General features: G+C 39.4%; 1 protein-coding gene across 1 annotated transcript in view; it reads left to right on the top strand.

Annotated features, from left to right (window-relative positions):
- vps8 (VPS8 subunit of CORVET complex) overlaps positions 1-17,348 on the top strand; it is a 27,304-nt gene extending 9,956 nt beyond the window's left edge. The window contains exons 12-45 of the mRNA XM_025060862.1: positions 767-881; positions 1,264-1,344; positions 1,770-1,940; positions 2,089-2,163; positions 2,998-3,033; positions 3,281-3,371; positions 4,048-4,094; positions 4,337-4,426; positions 4,516-4,562; positions 5,502-5,724; positions 5,855-5,944; positions 6,485-6,536; positions 6,625-6,667; positions 7,590-7,662; positions 7,820-7,939; positions 8,239-8,310; positions 8,488-8,607; positions 8,957-9,013; positions 9,115-9,197; positions 9,348-9,432; positions 9,641-9,739; positions 10,599-10,688; positions 10,918-10,964; positions 11,064-11,208; positions 11,592-11,681; positions 11,764-11,937; positions 12,822-12,903; positions 13,221-13,303; positions 13,477-13,557; positions 13,952-14,121; positions 15,145-15,313; positions 15,397-15,447; positions 16,156-16,236; positions 16,357-17,348. Coding sequence (XP_024916630.1) covers positions 767-881; positions 1,264-1,344; positions 1,770-1,940; positions 2,089-2,163; positions 2,998-3,033; positions 3,281-3,371; positions 4,048-4,094; positions 4,337-4,426; positions 4,516-4,562; positions 5,502-5,724; positions 5,855-5,944; positions 6,485-6,536; positions 6,625-6,667; positions 7,590-7,662; positions 7,820-7,939; positions 8,239-8,310; positions 8,488-8,607; positions 8,957-9,013; positions 9,115-9,197; positions 9,348-9,432; positions 9,641-9,739; positions 10,599-10,688; positions 10,918-10,964; positions 11,064-11,208; positions 11,592-11,681; positions 11,764-11,937; positions 12,822-12,903; positions 13,221-13,303; positions 13,477-13,557; positions 13,952-14,121; positions 15,145-15,313; positions 15,397-15,447; positions 16,156-16,236; positions 16,357-16,476 — 3,253 coding nt within the window. The 3' untranslated portion in view covers positions 16,477-17,348. The remainder of the gene's footprint in view (positions 1-766; positions 882-1,263; positions 1,345-1,769; positions 1,941-2,088; positions 2,164-2,997; positions 3,034-3,280; positions 3,372-4,047; positions 4,095-4,336; positions 4,427-4,515; positions 4,563-5,501; positions 5,725-5,854; positions 5,945-6,484; positions 6,537-6,624; positions 6,668-7,589; positions 7,663-7,819; positions 7,940-8,238; positions 8,311-8,487; positions 8,608-8,956; positions 9,014-9,114; positions 9,198-9,347; positions 9,433-9,640; positions 9,740-10,598; positions 10,689-10,917; positions 10,965-11,063; positions 11,209-11,591; positions 11,682-11,763; positions 11,938-12,821; positions 12,904-13,220; positions 13,304-13,476; positions 13,558-13,951; positions 14,122-15,144; positions 15,314-15,396; positions 15,448-16,155; positions 16,237-16,356) is intronic.
- Positions 17,349-18,263: the final 915 nt, after the last annotated feature.

The raw sequence follows: 18,263 nt of genomic DNA, 5'->3' as shown, positions 1-18,263 counted from the left end.
GTTAGGAGACAATTATCAAGACATTGAGACACCTATGTTTAAGGCAGGGGTGTCAAACTCATTTTAGTCCACGGGTCGCATACTCATTTTGGTTCAGGGGCCGCATACAGTCCAATTAGATCTCAAGTGGGCCGGACCAGTACAATCATGAGATAATTAACTATAAATAACAAAGAGTCCATGTTTTTCCCCTTTGTTTTCATGCAAAGAAGTACAAGTATATAATCGCTATTTATTATTATTATGTATTCATATTTAATGAAATATATTTATTTTTTAATATTTATAAAAAAATATCCTATAATACACGACGTGTTTGTTTATTTTTTAAATTCATCACGCGGGCCGGATCGAACATCCCAGCGGGCCGGTTTTGGCCCCCGACCCCTATGTTTGACACCCCGGTTTTAAGGTCTTCAAGGATTTGTTTTAGTTTTTATTAAGGCAAAAATTACAATAAAAAATGTAGAGTTGTCAGTAATTAAATCGTCCAGACTAATTAGCGCTGGACCACTTTTTGTAGCTGTAATTATGTTTATTATTGCTTTTTTCAACAAAAGTTCTTAACTAAAACGTACAATCATTAGTGGTTTGTTTATGTTTGTTTTTTAAAAGACATACCGAATCATTTTTTAAAACATACGTACAGCAAATATAATATGAATTAAAGGTACAGTCACATTGTTGTTCACATCATTAATAACAACTTTAATTCTGTGGAACACAGTAAAGTTTGTTGACTTATTGGGATGCGTTCTTCATTCACTCATCAGTCCGATCCGGCCAGCGTTCCTCAGCTGGCCTGGCAGTTTGTCGCTGTTCAGAAAGCGGTCAACCCCATCTTGGCTTTTTGCAAAGGCGACACGGTCCACTTCCTGCTGGTAGGTGCAGATTTCCTGTTCTTCACGACATGCCCTTTGAATTTTTTTTTTTTAATTGCACAGATATATAATTATATCCAAAGCGGTCAACCCCATCTTGGCTTTTTGCAAAGGCGACACGGTCCACTTCCTGCTGGTAGGTGCAGATTTCCTGTTCTTCACGACATGCCCTTTGAATATATATATATAATTATATCATTATACTCAGAAGGAAAATTAAAAAAAAAAAAAAATTCTGGCATTTCTCTGTTCAATTATAAGTAATAATTTTGTACATTTTTTTTTTTTAAATTAATTTTAAATAATAGTCTAAAACATTTAACCAAATGCTGAATAATAATGACTGACTTAAAGATTCTCTTTTCCATCACTGGTTATTTAGGTCAAAAAGGAGGAGACGGGGACAATTCATGTCATCAAACAACGACAACTGCACCTGAGCTGTGACATTATTAGCCTCTGTGTAAGTGCCAAAAAAAAAAAAAATTCTGGCATTTCTCTGTTCAATTATAAGTAATAATTTTGTACATTTTTTTTTTTTAAATTAATTTTAAATAATAGTCTAAAACATTTAACCAAATGCTGAATAATAATGACTGACTTAAAGATTCTCTTTTCCATCACTGGTTATTTAGGTCAAAAAGGAGGAGACGGGGACAATTCATGTCATCAAACAACGACAACTGCACCTGAGCTGTGACATTATTAGCCTCTGTGTAAGTGCCTCATTCTCACCACACCACTTCACTCTGTCAGTGCAGACACTGGTGGCTTTGATTGCACCTCTCGACCACTTTCCTCTAACGCAGTGGTTCTCGAACTTTTTCAACTCTAGCGCTAGCTTTACTCCTAAGTCCGCGTCTCTTTCGTGTCCTTGCGTCTCTGCAGTGGATCAACAGTCGTACACTGGTCCTGGTCGACAGCCATGAAAAGCTTCATGTTGTGGACCGGCCCAGTCAGGAGGTGCTGGAGACTCTGGACCTGGAGCAGGTGCAGCTGGTTTACAACAGCAGACATTTCAAATCGCTGGCTACTGGAGGCAACGTCTCTCAGGCTCTGGTGAGTGGGAATAGTCGTGAAAGGGATGAGGTCAAAGGTTAAAGATGTTTTTTTTTGCGTTTGTTCATTGGTGTGTTAGCAGTACGTTTATGCTTTTTTCTATAAATTCAACTCTGCGTGTGCGTGCGTGTGTGTACCTTTATTTCAGGCTTTAGTCGGAGAGAAGGCCTGCTACCAATCTGTTTCCAGCCAAGGAGGGCAGATTGTGTATTTGGGCACCAAGGTATGCATTAGAACATACATAGTAAATTACAAGGTACAAAGTACTCGTCTTCACTCAAAGATACTGATATCTCCCAATTAGATTTAACACACGTTTTCTATTTTTTTATAGTACAACCATAAACTTGTGTCGTGTAAATACTTATTTTTTTGATAAAAAAAAAAGAAAAAAAAAAAAAAAAAAAAAAATTAAGGATGTGCCAAAATACTACTCAGTACTACAATACTGCAGAACGTTATCCAGTAACATACTGGCAGCAAATATAAATATTGAAACATACACTGGTTCTAAACAGACTCTATCACAAAAAGTTTCTGCAATTTTTTTAAGCCTCCACACGATGGCGCCACTGTGCACACACATAATGTGACGTGTCATGGATGAAATTTATTGCTATATACTGTATCAATATGTATCGTGACATTCAATACTGCAGAACGTTATCCAGTAACATACTGGCAGCAAATATAAATATTGAAACATACACTGGTGCTAAACAGACTCTCACAAAAAGTTTCTGCAATTTTTTTAAGCCTCCACATGATGGCGCCACTGTGCACACACATAATGTGACGTGTCATGGATGAAATTTATTGCTATATATATCAATACGTCACAGAATGACTGTATCGTGACATCATCCTTAACATGTATTGCAGTATTGTATTGCATGTTTTTTTCAAGACTAAATCATTTTATTGTTTCTCACAGATGTGGTTCAGTTGGGAAATGACTTCTGACCAATATGACTGAAATATTTAGATCTTGTCTTAGATAAGCAGGGACGCCACTCATCAGGAAACTCATACTTTGTTTTTTTTTTCTTTCTTACAGTCGGCTCACATTATGACCTTACGAGTTTGGAGAGAGGTACAGTAAACTAAATTAACTAAATATATATGTATGTATATGTATATACATAAGTAGAAACGTAAAGTGATACGTAGTGATAAGTATTTATTTTTTTCACGAGTAGTCATCTGACACCAACGCTAATTTCATCATTGTCAGCTTTAAACTGTTTAAAAATGTACTCAAGCATACAATATTTTACACTTCAAGCTTTAGTTGCTAAAGATGAAACTAAAATCCGTGTTCCGTCACCTTTTGTGTCCAGCGCATCGACTGCCTGCTGAAACAGGAGCATTTTGTCGAGGCGCTCTCCTTGGCCTGGTCCTTCCACGAAGGGACGGCAAAGGCCGTAGTCGGTGAGTTCATCGCATTAACAGAAGTGAAGTGCAGTATTACAGTATTACAGTACTGGTGCCGGCCTGTTAGTGCACTGTACTTGATATAACCCTTTAGGTTAGGGTGTCAAACATATGGCCCGTGGGCCAAAACTGGCCCGCTAGGAGGTTCAGTCCGGCCCTTATTTTGAAATCACGTCATCTTCAATGATGTTTTGTCAAATTATATTTCATGAAATAGGAGGATTTTCTAATACACTTGTACTTTTTTGCAGGAACAAAACCCCATTATATTATGTATATATGTTATTTATAGGTCATTATGTTATGATTATACTGGTCCGGCCCTCATGACAACTAATCAGGCTGAATGTGGGCAGTATCTAGTAACTCAGAATTATGAATGTTTGAATTTACATTTATCCAAATATTGAATTCTTCCTTCTCAAAAGAATAGGAAATCAAAAATAATCCCGCCTAACAATGACAAAGTTACACACTAAAAGTATCATATTTTATTTTTACTGGAATTATTATATGACCTACAAACAACAATCTTGAGATTCTGACCCACTGATGAAACGAACGTCCGCATATTATACTGTATACTGTGATGTGTACAGAAACAAATTTCAAGTTAACCGCTAACACAGACTTCAGATGTCTTGATGATGCCATCTGCTGTTATTGATTTCAGGCCTTTTTGGAGATCCGGTGAAAAGGAAATCAGTGGTGGGTGACAAGGTAGGGAAAAAAAAAGTATCTCTATATACTGTGTGGTATGAGTGACAAAAACAAATATTTATCCTTTGACTTTGTTCCTCTACTAGGACCTAGGAAGTTTGTGATTGAAAAAAAAAAAAAAAAACTCAGTGGTTTAAATAAGGTTCTCCTTAGACGGGAAATTTACACCCATAATCATTTTAATGTATTATTATTTTTAAATTCTCAATGTTGTCCTAATACTTGTACTCTCCTGGGTGCAGATGGTTGAAATCCTTTTCCAGTTTGCTGAGTACGCCTTAAAGAAGTGTCCAGAACATGGCAAGATTCAAGTAATGGAACAGCATTTTCATGTAAGAAAGGGCTACGTTACAGCGTTAGCTTTGTAACAGCGTATATTCGGCTCAGCTAAACCGAACCGTATCCGTGTGTTGATTTCCAGGACGTGGTTCCAGTCCTCGTGGATTACTGCCTGCTTTTACAAAGAGCGTAAGTACACAGACCTGTGCTTTCTCTTCAATGGTAGAATACATATAATCAAGGTGGAGGAACGGTTGGTGCTCGTGCCTTACAACGCAAAGGTCTCAGGTTTGATCCCAAGTGGTAAATGAAGGTTTTTTATGAACAGGGTTTTCATTTTCACCTGAATGTAGAATTTCTCTGGCCACTCCAATGTAGATAAGGTTTTTTTTGTTCTCTCCAAAGGCACCATGGGATTGTTTGTCTCTCTATGTGGTCCGGTAATGGACTGGTGCAGCATTAACCCCACTGTATGCCCCCTCTGACCACTGGGACTGCCCCTGCTTCCTCCACCTCTAAAAGGGTTAAACAGTCGAACATAGATATATAATTTGATCACCAATTAGTATCCATATATATGAGTGAATAATTATTATATTATTATTATATGATTTTAATAAATATCAATTTATTAGTAATATGAAATGTTATATATACATGTGTATATACAGCATGTACAGTATGTATATTTATTTTTGTTTATGTGTATATATATAATATTGTATATATAAACACATATATATAAATATATATACACATACACATTGTATATACACATATATAACATTCTTATTATATTACTAATAAATTATATTATATGTGTGTATATATATATACATTTAGATAAATATACACATATATACACATACACATTGTATATACACATATATAACATTTCTTATGATATTACTAATAAATTATATATTTATATATGTGTACCTACATTTTTATATACATATACACACATATATGCGCATTTATGCTGTATATACACACTGTATATACATATATGTATATATATGTGTGTATTGTCTGTTCAATAGGAGGAAACTTTTTTTTTTAACTCTTTGTTTTGTCTTTTTCCCCCCTCTCTCCTCCTCCTCCTCTGTTCTGGATGTCCGTGCACAGCGACCTGCTGTTTAACCAGCTCTATTCCCGCCTGTTGGAGAACACGGTTGCTAAAGGGGTTTTCCTGGAGTCCCTGGAGTCGTACATTGTCGCCGACCGCGTCGGTCACCTCACAACCCCCATCATGAAGGACCTCCTGGCTCATTACCACGGAAACGGTATGATGGACAGTCTGGAGAGGTGCATCGTTCATCTGGACGTCACCAGCCTTGACATACAGCAGGTGTGTGTGTGTTTGTATTATCAGAATTGTCAGCCTACAATGATAAGAAGCGGATGTTCATAACACATCATATGATGTATTGATCTTCATCTCCGATCTCATTCTCTCTATTTGTGTGTTGTATTTTAAGGTGGTCCAGGTGTGTTGGACCAACCATCTCTACGATGCCATGATCTACGTTTTCAACAGTGGCATGAATGACTATGTCACACCTATGGAGGTAACAACATTAGCTTGTTGCATTAGTCATTTCTTCTTGTCAAAGCTGTATCCGGACCCATACTTGATATAGTTATTTAAAACAGGGGTTCCCAACCCCTGGTCTGGGGACCGATGCCGGTCTGTAGGCCATTTGGTATCGGGCCGTCTTCTTGTCAAAGCTGTATCCGGACCCAAACTTGATATAGTTATTTAAAACAGGCGTTTCCAATCCCTGGTTTGGGGACCAATGCCGGTCTGTAGGCCATTTGGTACCGGGCCACGGTGTACCAAATCCCTCAGTTTTACTGAAATATTAACACATACTTCAGTTTTACTAATTGACTTCATTAAAAAAAAATCCAGTCATATCCCTTTACTTTTTTTATTGAAAGATAATCTGACAATGTTTCAAAACAACAGGTCATTCGGACTCTGATACTAACAGAATAAAGTCTAAAAAAAATGATACTAATGATCCTTCAATGATGGATCGAGCTTTGTCTCTGAATATCTCCAAGTAATATATAAATATTTATCATGGTTTTTTTTTTCTTTACAGAAACTGTTTGCCGTCATTGGGCCACCACTTAGAGAGGGCAGAAGCCTAACAGGTAACACTACAGTCAAACCCCCAGAGTTTATTCAGTGTTAAAAACACATGTAGCTGTGAAAACCTCCCTTCTCTTTCTTTTGTTGCAGATCACCAGGTGGTGATGGGAAACAAACTTCTCGTCTATATTAGGTATGTCAGGGCAGGCGTGGGCAAACTTTTTGACTCGAGGGCCACAATGACACGGGGGCCGGGTCAGGAGTAGATAGGTGGAGCGTTAAAAGTCATGCATAAAGGCTACAATGCTTATATCATTTTTGATCATTTTTCGCCATCTATTGGGGAAATGTGGGTATTGCAGGGAAAAGGCAGAAGTATAATGATAATCTAAATAAATGATATAATTTGGAAACGTTTGGCGGGCCGGATTAAAAAGCCGAACGGGCCGCATCGGGCCCCCGGGCCTTAGGTTTGCCCATGCAAAAATGTTAGGGTGACATATTCATACATTTTTAAATTGCCAAAATCATCATTTTATTATAATTATTTGTTTAATATTTTATATTTTTTGCACATGGCTTAAGCATTAACTTGCTATTGAATGTAACATTTTTACATTTCCTCTATTCTATGTACATTACCCATAATCAGACTATTCAAATAGCAGCCCTCGTGTGTGCCTCCTGCCCCCCCCCTCTCCCCCCAACATAACCTCAGAGTGACCCAGTCTGTGGTCATTTGAGAAATGTCAACAACAAAAAAAAAAAAAAATCGCAAATTCCTACGGTAGGACAGACCATGAATAGAGCCTAACAGCATGCAGCCCACAATGCATGCACTTGTGTGTCTGGAAGTGTAAGCAGTTTACGCTTACAGCAACGTGTCCCTCTGCAGGCAGAGAGGTAAAATTACAATCGAAAATCCTCAGTTTAACTTTGCCTGGACTGAAAAGTACTGCAATACAAAGAGTGTGTTTTGGGTACTGAAATGTTCTGTTACTACGAACATGTACTCGGGTTTTTCTAATATCTATTACTTTTATTATATTAACGCATATTTGAATAATTACAAGCTTTGATATTCTGTGTATATCTGTGTGTGTGTATACTTGTAGTTGTTGCCTCGCAGGACGTGCATACCCACTGGGGGACATCCCAGAAGACCTCGTGGTTCAAGTCAAGAATCAGGTGATAATTTATATGTACCTTAAAGCAAATTATGTTTTTTTTTTTATAATATATGTGATGTAGTGTGTTTACGATGATCACCGTAAACAACGAAAGCACTAATCACACCCCGATCTTTCTGCGTATCTCTGTGTGCTTCCGTGTGTGTGCGTCGCAGGTGTTCGACTTCCTAATCCGCCTGCACTCAGCCGACTCCACCGACGAAGAGGAGGTGTTTCCGTTTATTCGTACGCTCCTTCATTTCGACACCCGTGAGTTCCTGAACGTCCTGGCCATGGTGAGCTAACAGGAGTAGATTGTGCGCGTTGTCGTCGTGTGGGATTTTCGACACATTCTTTATAAATGCCAGGAGCTGATTTGTCGGAGGGACTGCAATTTTTCAGTGGGGATCACGTGGTATTTAGTCCTTGATCCTCACAATTTTGTAATCCAGTCATGGGCCCGATTGGATGATTCGGCTGGCCAAATTCGGCCCACGGGCCACCAGTTGATAATTGATAAATAAAGACATTTATTTCTACATTTTACACAATGAAATGGTTTCTCTCTAATTTAAGTTTGTTCATATTTTTCTAGACGTTTGAAGACTTTAAGAATGACAAACAGGCCCTCGAGTACCAGCAGAGGACAGTGGACATTTTACTACAGGTAAAATCACAAATACTCTGTATCTCTTGGCTTTTGAAATTAGGCTTTTGTGATTCAGAAATAAAAAAAAGTTTTTGTATATTTATTTATCTTCTTTTTTTTTTTTTTTACGAAATGCATGGTTTCCTTATATGGAGGTCAAACGATTAACTAATAATTATGTCATGTTACTTACAGGTGATGGTGGACAACCCGGACTTTACTCCCTCCCAGGTGGGCGGACTCTTCACCTTTTTGGCTCGTCAACTGGCCAAACCGGACAACACGCTTTTTGTGAACAGGAAGCTTTTTGATCAGGTACGACATGTCACCATACGACTTGGGGGAAGGGACGGTCTTCCGGTCTTTCGGTCTTTCAGTAACAACTGGCCATTCGTGGGCAAATATATTTCTGATTTGGCCACTGGTGAAAATAAAAAAAAATTGATGATCCCTGTGTGTAGAGCGTTTATGCCATCACAACTTGTCACCGCCATTTTTTTAAAAATCTACAATTTCTTGATGCTATCAATGCTAAATAGACCTTGCATGTGTATGTAGACTACCTTTTTAAATATTAGGTATCATTAAGTGTCCATTATTTAAGTAAATAATTGTATTTAGGAAGAGTAAAGCACATGTGTCATGTCTGCACCCTCTCCTCCAGGTTTTGGAGTTCCTGTGTTGCCCAGACGATGATTCCCGACACACAGAGAGGCAGCAGGTTTGAGAAATGAATTTCTTTCATTTCATTATGAATTAACACTAGTAACCGTGTTTCACACCGGGGTCATGTCAGTGAGTAACAGTGTGACTAATGCGCAGGTCCTGCTGGAGCTGCTGCAGGTCGGCGGTGTGGTCCAGTTTAATGAAGAGCGACTGTTGGCCTTAGCCGAAAAGGCTAAGTTGTGAGTAGCAAATCGAATCGAATTCAATGAAGTGTTTCACAAAATGGAAAATGTGCATTGTTATATCGTCAAGGTTCAACGTGAAGGTTCAGTCCGATTCTTCTAATTATACAAAGCATTTGAATAAAACTTTGTGGTCTGGTCCTGCAGCTACCAAATCTGTGAATTTCTGTATGAGAAGAAACATCTTTATGACAGGATCATTGACTGCTACCTCAGGGACCCCCTCAGAAAGGTAGGGGTTTGTTTGAAAAAAAAAAAAAAACACATTTCATAGTATTTTTGTATTTATCTGTGTACTGTAACTTGAATATTAATGTACAAAAAAAAACACATTTCATAGTATTTTTTTTTTTATATCTGTGTACTGTAACCTGAATATTAATGTAAAGCAAACTTGTATGGATGTGTGTGTTTTTGTGTGTCTGTGGCTCCGGGCGTAGAGGGAGATCTTCAGCTACGTACACAATCTGCTGTCTATGCCCAGCTACAGCGTCGAGGAGAGGCAAAGTGTCAGGGAGAAAGCTCTACAGCACATGAAGGTCAGTACGTACACAGTGTCAAACTCAAGGCCCGGGGGCCAAATGTGGCCCGCCAAGTCGTTTTGTGTGGCCCGCGGGAGCTTGAAAAGCATTTAGTAATCCGTGAAGTTTCTTTCTTTCTTATTATTTTATCATACAAAAATGAACAATATTAACATGCATTAGTCTGTTATAGAGTAGTTACATCTATACCAGCGGTCCCCAATCTTTTTTGGTTCCAAGGACTGGTCAGCCAGTACCATCTGTTACTACAGACCGGTACCAAGGTGCTGAGCATTGAAGGATCATTACATTTTCAAAATAAAACATCTTTTAGAATTTGTTCTGTTTGTATCAGTGTCTGAATGACCTTTTATTTTTAAATATTGCCAGATTATCTTTAAATAAAGAAAGTAAATGGATATGGTGGATTTTTAATTTTTAACTCCGAACAACACGATCTTCTTCCTCATTGGTTGTCCCGCAATTTGATTGGCTCAATGCTATTGCGTCAAAACAATGTGTGGTCCACGGGAGCTTGAAAAGCATTTAGTAATCCGTGAAGTTTCTTTCTTTCTTATTATTTTATCATACAAAAATGAACAATATTAACATGCAAGTCGAGTGTAAAATCATCGAATTGATGACTCGAGTCTGACTCGAGTCCTCGTCATGCGACTTGAGTCCACACCTCTGTAATGCAGCATTTGAAGTTACGTTGTTCCGGTATCACTTAAAAAATATATATTATACGTTATAAAGTTTTAACTTCAGTCTGTCAGTGATTGCATTTGTAAAAACCTTGCCCCTCTCTCTCATGACACCTCTGTAATGCAGCATTTGAAGTTTCGTTTCTCATTTCGTCTCTCATTTGTCGCAGGATCTGGTGGACATTGACCCGAGCAAATCAGCCGATGTGGTCATGTTTCACTTTGCCGACAATGTGCAAGAAATCATCGCTGAGCTTAACGTGAGTTCAAGATGAAATTTTTTAAAAAAAGAGTCTTTTCTCATTAGACAAACATTCTGTTCTTTTGTCACTTGATGATAGATGTTTGTGGTGAATTCCTGCAGCAGAAAGTTCTTACTTTCCAATCACATTATACAGAAGTATTTCTTAAAGTTGTTGCTGCTATTTGCCTATCCACCACCAGGGGATCCCGTTTCACAGAAAACATCTTTCTTTCTCCCTTCTGCAGAATGATGAGCTGATTTTCAAGTTCCTCAGCAGCCTCCTGGAACCAAGGTTCAGTATGCATCTGTCATCTTCTCCTCCAGTCAAACCCAGCCACCCCCGGCTCTCGGGTTCCTTCTAATTGTTCCTTGTCATTTCCTGTCAATTAAGGGAGGGACGTCGATTCCAGAACACTCTGCCTCTGCAGCTTGAGCTCCATGAGCTTCTACTGGACCTGATGTGCCGATTTGCACCCGAGGGGTTACTGAGCTTCCTGCAGAACTCTCAGCACTACAGACTGGAGGAGGCCATTCAAGTACTGTTACAGATGATTTCAGTGATTTCCGTTCGCTGTGATGTTAGGGATCTTCAGGTGTACTGACGAAAATGATCCAATTCCACTTGATTGGTCTGTAACAATTCATAGGTGTTCGTCTACACCAGTGATTCCCAACCACTGTGTCGTAGAAAATGATCCAATTTTACTTACTTATTATACTTTTATTTATTGATTTTCATATAATTTTTCTTTGCTGGTCAAAGCTAAACAGACCCAGATTTTACACGCGGTCTGGTTATTGCAAAGCAAATTGAAACTTGAAAGATTATTTTATTTCATACCTTTTATTTCTCTATATGAAAATATATTTATGTCAAAATGTGTTCGCGATGTCAGTGATATGTTTTGCCTCGTCGCAGATTACGCAGAAGCGTCACCGTAGTGAGGCCACAGCCTATCTGCTGGAGCAGAAGGGAGACGTTCACGGAGCCTTTTCTGTCCTGTTGGAGGTAAAGTACAGTACACGCCACCACTAGGGGGAGTCAACAACCACCTACTTTGTTGCTGAAAGTGTCTTATCTCTGTCCGCAGATGTTAAAGGACAGACTGTGTCTCTTCACCGCCGAGGGGGGAACTGGTGGTGGAGCGGAAGGTCAGCGGTGCGGTGGGGATGATTTACCGCTGACCAGAGTGAAGGAGTCACTTGATGACATCATCTCCCTGTGTGTACGGAGCTCACACAGCCTGGACGAGGAACAAAGACAGGTAGTGTGTGGGTTATGTTGTTCAGAGGCCTCAGAGACAAGAGACGAGTGATCTGTTCAGGGTGAGGAATGAGAAATTAATTCAATTAATTTTGTTTTCTTTACCCTCTTATCTCAAGCTCTTCATTTATTTTCACATGGACCTTAACATCTAGTATGTTGTTGAGTTGGTAAATCTATTACCGTATTTTCCGGAGTATAAGTTGCCCCGGAGTATAAGTTGCACCAGTGCCCTCTAGCTGTCAGTATGAAAACAACGAACTTGTACATTTTCAGTGGTACAGGAGTAGCAGATACTGGTAAACGATCCTAGAGTGCCCTCTAGTGGCTGTCATTGTGAAAATAACGAACTTGTTAATTTTTTAGTTGTACAGGAGTAGCAGATACTGGTACACAAGCCTATAGTGCCCCCTAGCGGCTGTAAGTGGGAAAATAACGAACTTGTACATTTTCAGTGGTACAGGAGTAGCAGATATTGGTAAACGACCCTAGGATGCCCTCTAGTGGCTGTCAGTGTGAAAATAACCAAAATGTGCATTATCAGTGGTACAGGCGGAACAAATAGTGGTTCATAAGTCGAGAGTGCCCTCTAGTGGCTGTCACTGTGCAAATAACAAACGTCAATTTTCAGTGGTACAGGAGTAGCATATACTGGTAAACGACCCTAGGATGCCCTCTAGTGGCTGGGAGTGTGAAAATAACAAAAATGTGCATTATCAGTGGTACAGGCGGAACAAATAGTGGTTCATAAGTCGAGAGTGCCCTCTAGCGGCTGTCAGTGTGAAATAACAAACCCGCAAACCGAGCCAAAGCGTGAAAAAATTGTCCAGAAAATATGGTACCTGTAGAAAGTCACTTTTGATAATATATTGTTTACTCTCCTAGGTTCTTTGGTTTCCACTTCTGGAGGCCATGATGGCTTCCCAGAAACTAGTGAAGGAGCCCAACGCCAAACACACCTCTGAGGGTAAAAACACCCACGCACACATTTTCCACAGCCCTGACATTTTCCTGTACATTCGGTTATTGCTTCGGTTTGCAGAGTTACCGGATAAATATACATGTAAAGGATGTACTGATGTGTAGACTTTTAAAGCTGGGGACCAAACTGCTGACCCTCCGTGTCGTGTACAAGAAAAGATCCATCAGTTCATAGCTGGGACAGACACTTCATTTCCAGTTTATATTGGACATTTTTATTTTTGTGTACGCCTGACTCGAAACTGGTTGTTGTCAGTATATGAGCTGATTATTTAAGTAAGACTCGTGTTTTTGTTTTCACAGTTCTGAAGGAGCTGACCATGAAGGTTCTCAATAGCATGAGCAGTTTCATTCCTTTGCCTGCCATCATTCAACGAATCCTACAGGTCTGTCTGTCCCCACTATTTATGATTCTCACTTCGCACTTTTTGAAAAATGTGAAATTCTGGCCCTCTGGCAAATACAGTTGGTGACCCCTGATGTAAAGAAATAGATCATTTCTGTTCTTGTTTCTTTAAGACGATGACAAAGATGTTATCTGCATGTTTGTGTCTGTCAGGACCCCGTTTACGGAAAAGGGAAACTAGCAGAAATCCAGGGCCTGATTCTGGGAATGCTGGACACTTTTAACTATGAACAGGTAAAAAAAAAAACTAATGAAAACGAATCTGTCATTATGTCAGAGATATACATGTACTTCTATATCAGAAATAGGCAACAATAACACTTTCAATCGTGAGTGATGACATGATTTTCTATGATTGTTCACATTGTCAACATTTAATTTTAAAGTTATAGTCATGTACTTTCAATTTTTTTTTGATTTGCAAACACTTAAAATGAAGGTGCTCTTTAAACAAAATGATTAACTCCAATAGCCAAAACACATTATATACTTAAATACAACTACTCTTACTCTCTGAAATACACGTGCGATAAACATAACGCAAAACAGACACGACTGTATCTGAATCCTCTGCCCAAATGTATTTTCTATATCCAATAATGTTGTAATGTTGGCTCCTCTGTTTCAGACTTTGCTCGAAACAACCACTAATCTCTTGAACTACGACCTCCACTGGTCCCTGGCTCACCTGCGTGCTACCGTCATGAGGGGGCTTCACCCACGGCAGGACCACTGTAACATCTGCCTGCAGCAGTACAAGAGGAGGCAGGACTCAGCCGAGGAAATCATCGTGTTCAGGTAACATGCGTTTAACAGGATGAGGAAATGTGTTTGGAAAATGCAAATGTAAACTAAGGTACAGTCAGTCACCAATTGTACTATGTTCATTTTTTAATGGGCTTTACAGGTAGAGATAAAGAGATAGATAGGTGGATGAATGGATAGATATATTGATTGATTGATTTTATTGATCCAAAGCTGGGAAATTCCAGTGTCGCAGCAGCATTACAGGCTGAGACAATAGAAAGCAATGAAGCAAAAAGAAGCACAGCCTAGACCGCAGGTGTCAAACTCAAGGCCCGTGGGCCAAACGTGGCCCGCCAAGTCATTTTGTACGGCCCGCAGGAGCTTAAAAAAACATCATAAAGTCCATGGGGAGGTTTCTTAACCTGACAAATTAAATGTCTTTAAATATATATATATATATATATATTTGTAACTTGAATAAATAATAACCAATTGCAGAAACAGTTATTTATTTATTAAGTTATGGAGTAGTTACATCTATACAGTCTTCCATTTACAACCGGAGGTTACTTCGAGGGGAACTGTGTTGCTGATAAGGCCCCCTGGTGGAAATGAGTTTGACACATATTAAAGCGACAATGAAATCCAATATAAAATATATTAAAAATGTATAGATAAGAGTTTTAGAAAATCGGTAGATAACTAGTATAAACTGTATCGGTAAGGATGTATACATAAGCCAGTTCCCTCTCACCACTCAATTGTTGCTATGGTTGCATGATGTGGTGGGCGGAGCATGCTGTGGCTCGTTACCATTTAAAGGTAAAGGCACGGAAACCAGCCGTTAAGAACCAGTCTGTGTATTGCGTCCAGCCGTGCTCAATTTTAGTTTATTTTTCTGGACCAAACCATGTTACAAACATTTTATTTAGACATTTCATTTTTATTTTTTATAAAATTAATTAAATAAAAATTCTGTATAAGAAACCAATCCAACATGTTTCTTTTTATATGGGGGCTACAATATACATATATGCGGTAGTTAATAATGCAAATATGTCCGTTTGTTGTCAGCTGTGGCCACCTCTACCACATCCAGTGTCTGCAGCAGAAGGAAAGCGGTTGCGGCCCCGCTTCGGAGCGACAGCAGCAATGGAGCTGCTACAAGTGTTCTTCCAGCCACGGTGGGAAGGGAGGAACGTGTATTGAACTTAAAAGGGGTCGCACCACATCCCTGGCACAGGTTTGTGTCTGCCGTACGTGGGACTATAATTATCTCAGGATTAACCATGTTGACTCAGCACTGTTCTCCTCTCTCCGTGATAGACTCGTATTGCTTCTGCGCAGAAGGACAAAGGAGCGGAATCTCACCGGAAGGTAAAAACCTCAGTTTAATCCTACTTTACAGCAAGGGTGGTCTTTTAACATCCACTTACAGGAAAACAAAAAAAAATATCGATGACATGTCAACCGGTCACTGCATAATGAACAAGAAAAAAAAAAAACATATATCAGTCGCTCCGGAGTATAACTCGCACCAGTGCCCCCTAGCAGCTATCAGTGTGAAAATAACAAACATGTAAATTTTCAGTGGTACAGGAGTAGCAGATACTGGTACACAAGCCTAGAGGGCCCTCTAGTGGCTGGCAGTGTGGAAAAAAAAACATGTAAATTTTCAGGGGTACAGGAGTAGCAGATACTGGTACACAAGCCTAGAGTGCCCTCTAGTGGCTGTCAATGTGCAAATAACAATCATGTGAAATTCTATATATTATAATATATAAGTCGTACCTGAGCATAAGTCGCAAACCCAGCCAAAGGATGCAAAAAAAGTGCAACTTTTAGTCCTGAAAATACGGTAGACATATAGACCAAGTTGAAATTACGTGCTGAAGGTCACTTCCGGTCAAAACGCCCACATGTTATTCCTACCAGTATTGACCAAAATCTCTAATAAACACTTTCTGCATCTTTAGTGTTTCGGCCCACCTTATTCTGATTGTTGATGTTGTTCCCGTGGTTAAGTTGTCTTTAAGAATGTAGCTATGTCATCCTTAGCATCTCTTTTGGGTTTTTCTGGTGCAGGTTTTGGTTGAAGCAACACTGGACCCACAGCAGGAACAGGCATGGGACCAGCTGCGCTGTTTATATCGAGGACAGTCCAAGGTACAGACACGGTGACACTGCCGTTTCACACTTTTTCTTCTAAACATTTGACATCTGTCACATTCAGCCGTTCTACAGGGAGAGTAACGACTGTATTTTTCCTTTATCTCCCTTTTCCAGTTGTCCTTACTTACGGAACTCTCCCACTGTTATAACGAGAAGGCAGGACCTCTGTTCCCAGCCCAAGGATTAGATCAATTCCAGCTGAAGCTCGCGCCGCCGCCCGTGCTGGAGGATTAACGGCAGCTAGCTTTGCGTCATTTGCCTGGATTTAACATTTCCTTTCTCCTGATGTCACTGTGAATTGTCAATTTCTTTATTTGTTGAGGCCGATGTCGTTGATGTTGCACAAACTGTATTTGTATAAATGTGTTTATTTTAAAACAATATATATGTATACTGGAACCCATATGTGGTAATATCTTCCTTCCTCTTCTCGATCCTCTATCTTTATGTCTTTAACAACGGACACTTGAACGGGTTGTAGGACCTTTAAGAACCAGCACCAAACCAAAGGCCAGGTACTAGACATGGATTGAATGGTTTATTCTCAATTCTTCATGATAATCTCTTCATAAAACAAGTTTAAAAACTGATATATGTTTATCTGTTTAGTTATAATGATCTAAATTAGTAAATTTACTAGGAAATGTTTACTATAAGCAGGTAAGGATAAGCGAGGCACTAATGAGTATGTGTATTTTAACAGGTAAATCCTGAGGAATAGAATGTTTCCGTTAGAAATAGCAATGCCAAATATAAAAGCATTACAGCAAAAGCGCACATCAGATTTGCACTCTGGATTTTACCCAGCCATGAGACAAACTAAGGTAGCGTGGGAGTTTTTTTCTTTTTTTTTTTTGGTACCTGTTTAACACACCACAGCTCGGCCGCTCATGGGATTTGAACCAACGACCCGCCATGCTAACGCTACAACTACTAACGTAGTCCATGGGCTGGTTCACTCTTTTTTTGACCTTAATGTTATGCCTGTATCTATCCTGTCTGCCACCCTTTGGTCCATAAACATGCAGCGCCCCCTGCTGGGTGTATTATTTTAGTTTAACAGCTTTTTGGTGCCAATGTGACTTTTTTAGTGAAAATAAAATAAATGGTCTCTTGTTTGTTTTGCCCAGCACTTTTGAATTTTGATAACCATTCAAAGCACTTCACACTACTTCTCCACACTTCACTCCCCGTGTTCCTCCACATCTTAACCAGTATTGAAGGTTAGCTATGAGTCCTGTCTTAGTTACTCTTGTTAGTAAGTACAGATATAAAAATGACAGACCCACCTGGATCTCAAAATTGTTCCTCGAAAAAGGAGCAGATATTTGGGGAGCGTTTGTGTGAACTAAGATAAATGACATGTAAAAGTCATGCATAAATGGCTAAATTGCTTTCATCATTTTCTACGCCATCTATTGGGGAAACATGGGTATTGCAGGGAAAAGGCAGAAGTATGATGACAATATAAATAAATTATATAATTTAGAATAATTTGGTGTGGCGCTTTGGCCCAGAGGCAATGTCTCTGTCATTGGTGTGGAACCCCAGGGTTCACCTCCTGGGCAGGTTCGAATCCCGGTTAGGCCGGTTAATACCTTCCAGTGGACTCACCACCCGCAGGAAGGTTTGGGGGGTTGGTACGGTGCAGTGTGATTTGGGTGGCGACTGCTGCCCCCGCGACCTGGTAACGGATAAGCGGATGAAAATGGATGGATGGATGGATGGAGAATAATTTGGTGGGCCGGATAAAAAAGCTGAATGGGCCACATCTGGCCCCCAGGCCTCAGTTTGCCCTTGCCTTCCGTAGACCATTTGGTAAAAGTCCGCAAAGACATAATTAAAAAACGTTTGTATATATTTATTTATTTATTTTACATAGTAGTCTGATATTACTTAAAAATTTACATTATACTTTACTTCAAATTACAATGTGACAGAAATAAAAATACAACAATAGAAAATGCTCCATCAATCATTACACAGCCTCAGAATTTGAGTGTAACCTAAGTTTAACCTAA

Source organism: Cynoglossus semilaevis, chromosome 12 (genome assembly GCF_000523025.1).
Source record: "Cynoglossus semilaevis isolate Cse_v1.0 chromosome 12, Cse_v1.0, whole genome shotgun sequence".
In the NCBI taxonomy this organism is placed as follows: Eukaryota; Metazoa; Chordata; class Actinopteri; order Pleuronectiformes; family Cynoglossidae; genus Cynoglossus; species Cynoglossus semilaevis.
This window is presented reverse-complemented; position numbering and strand designations above follow the sequence as displayed.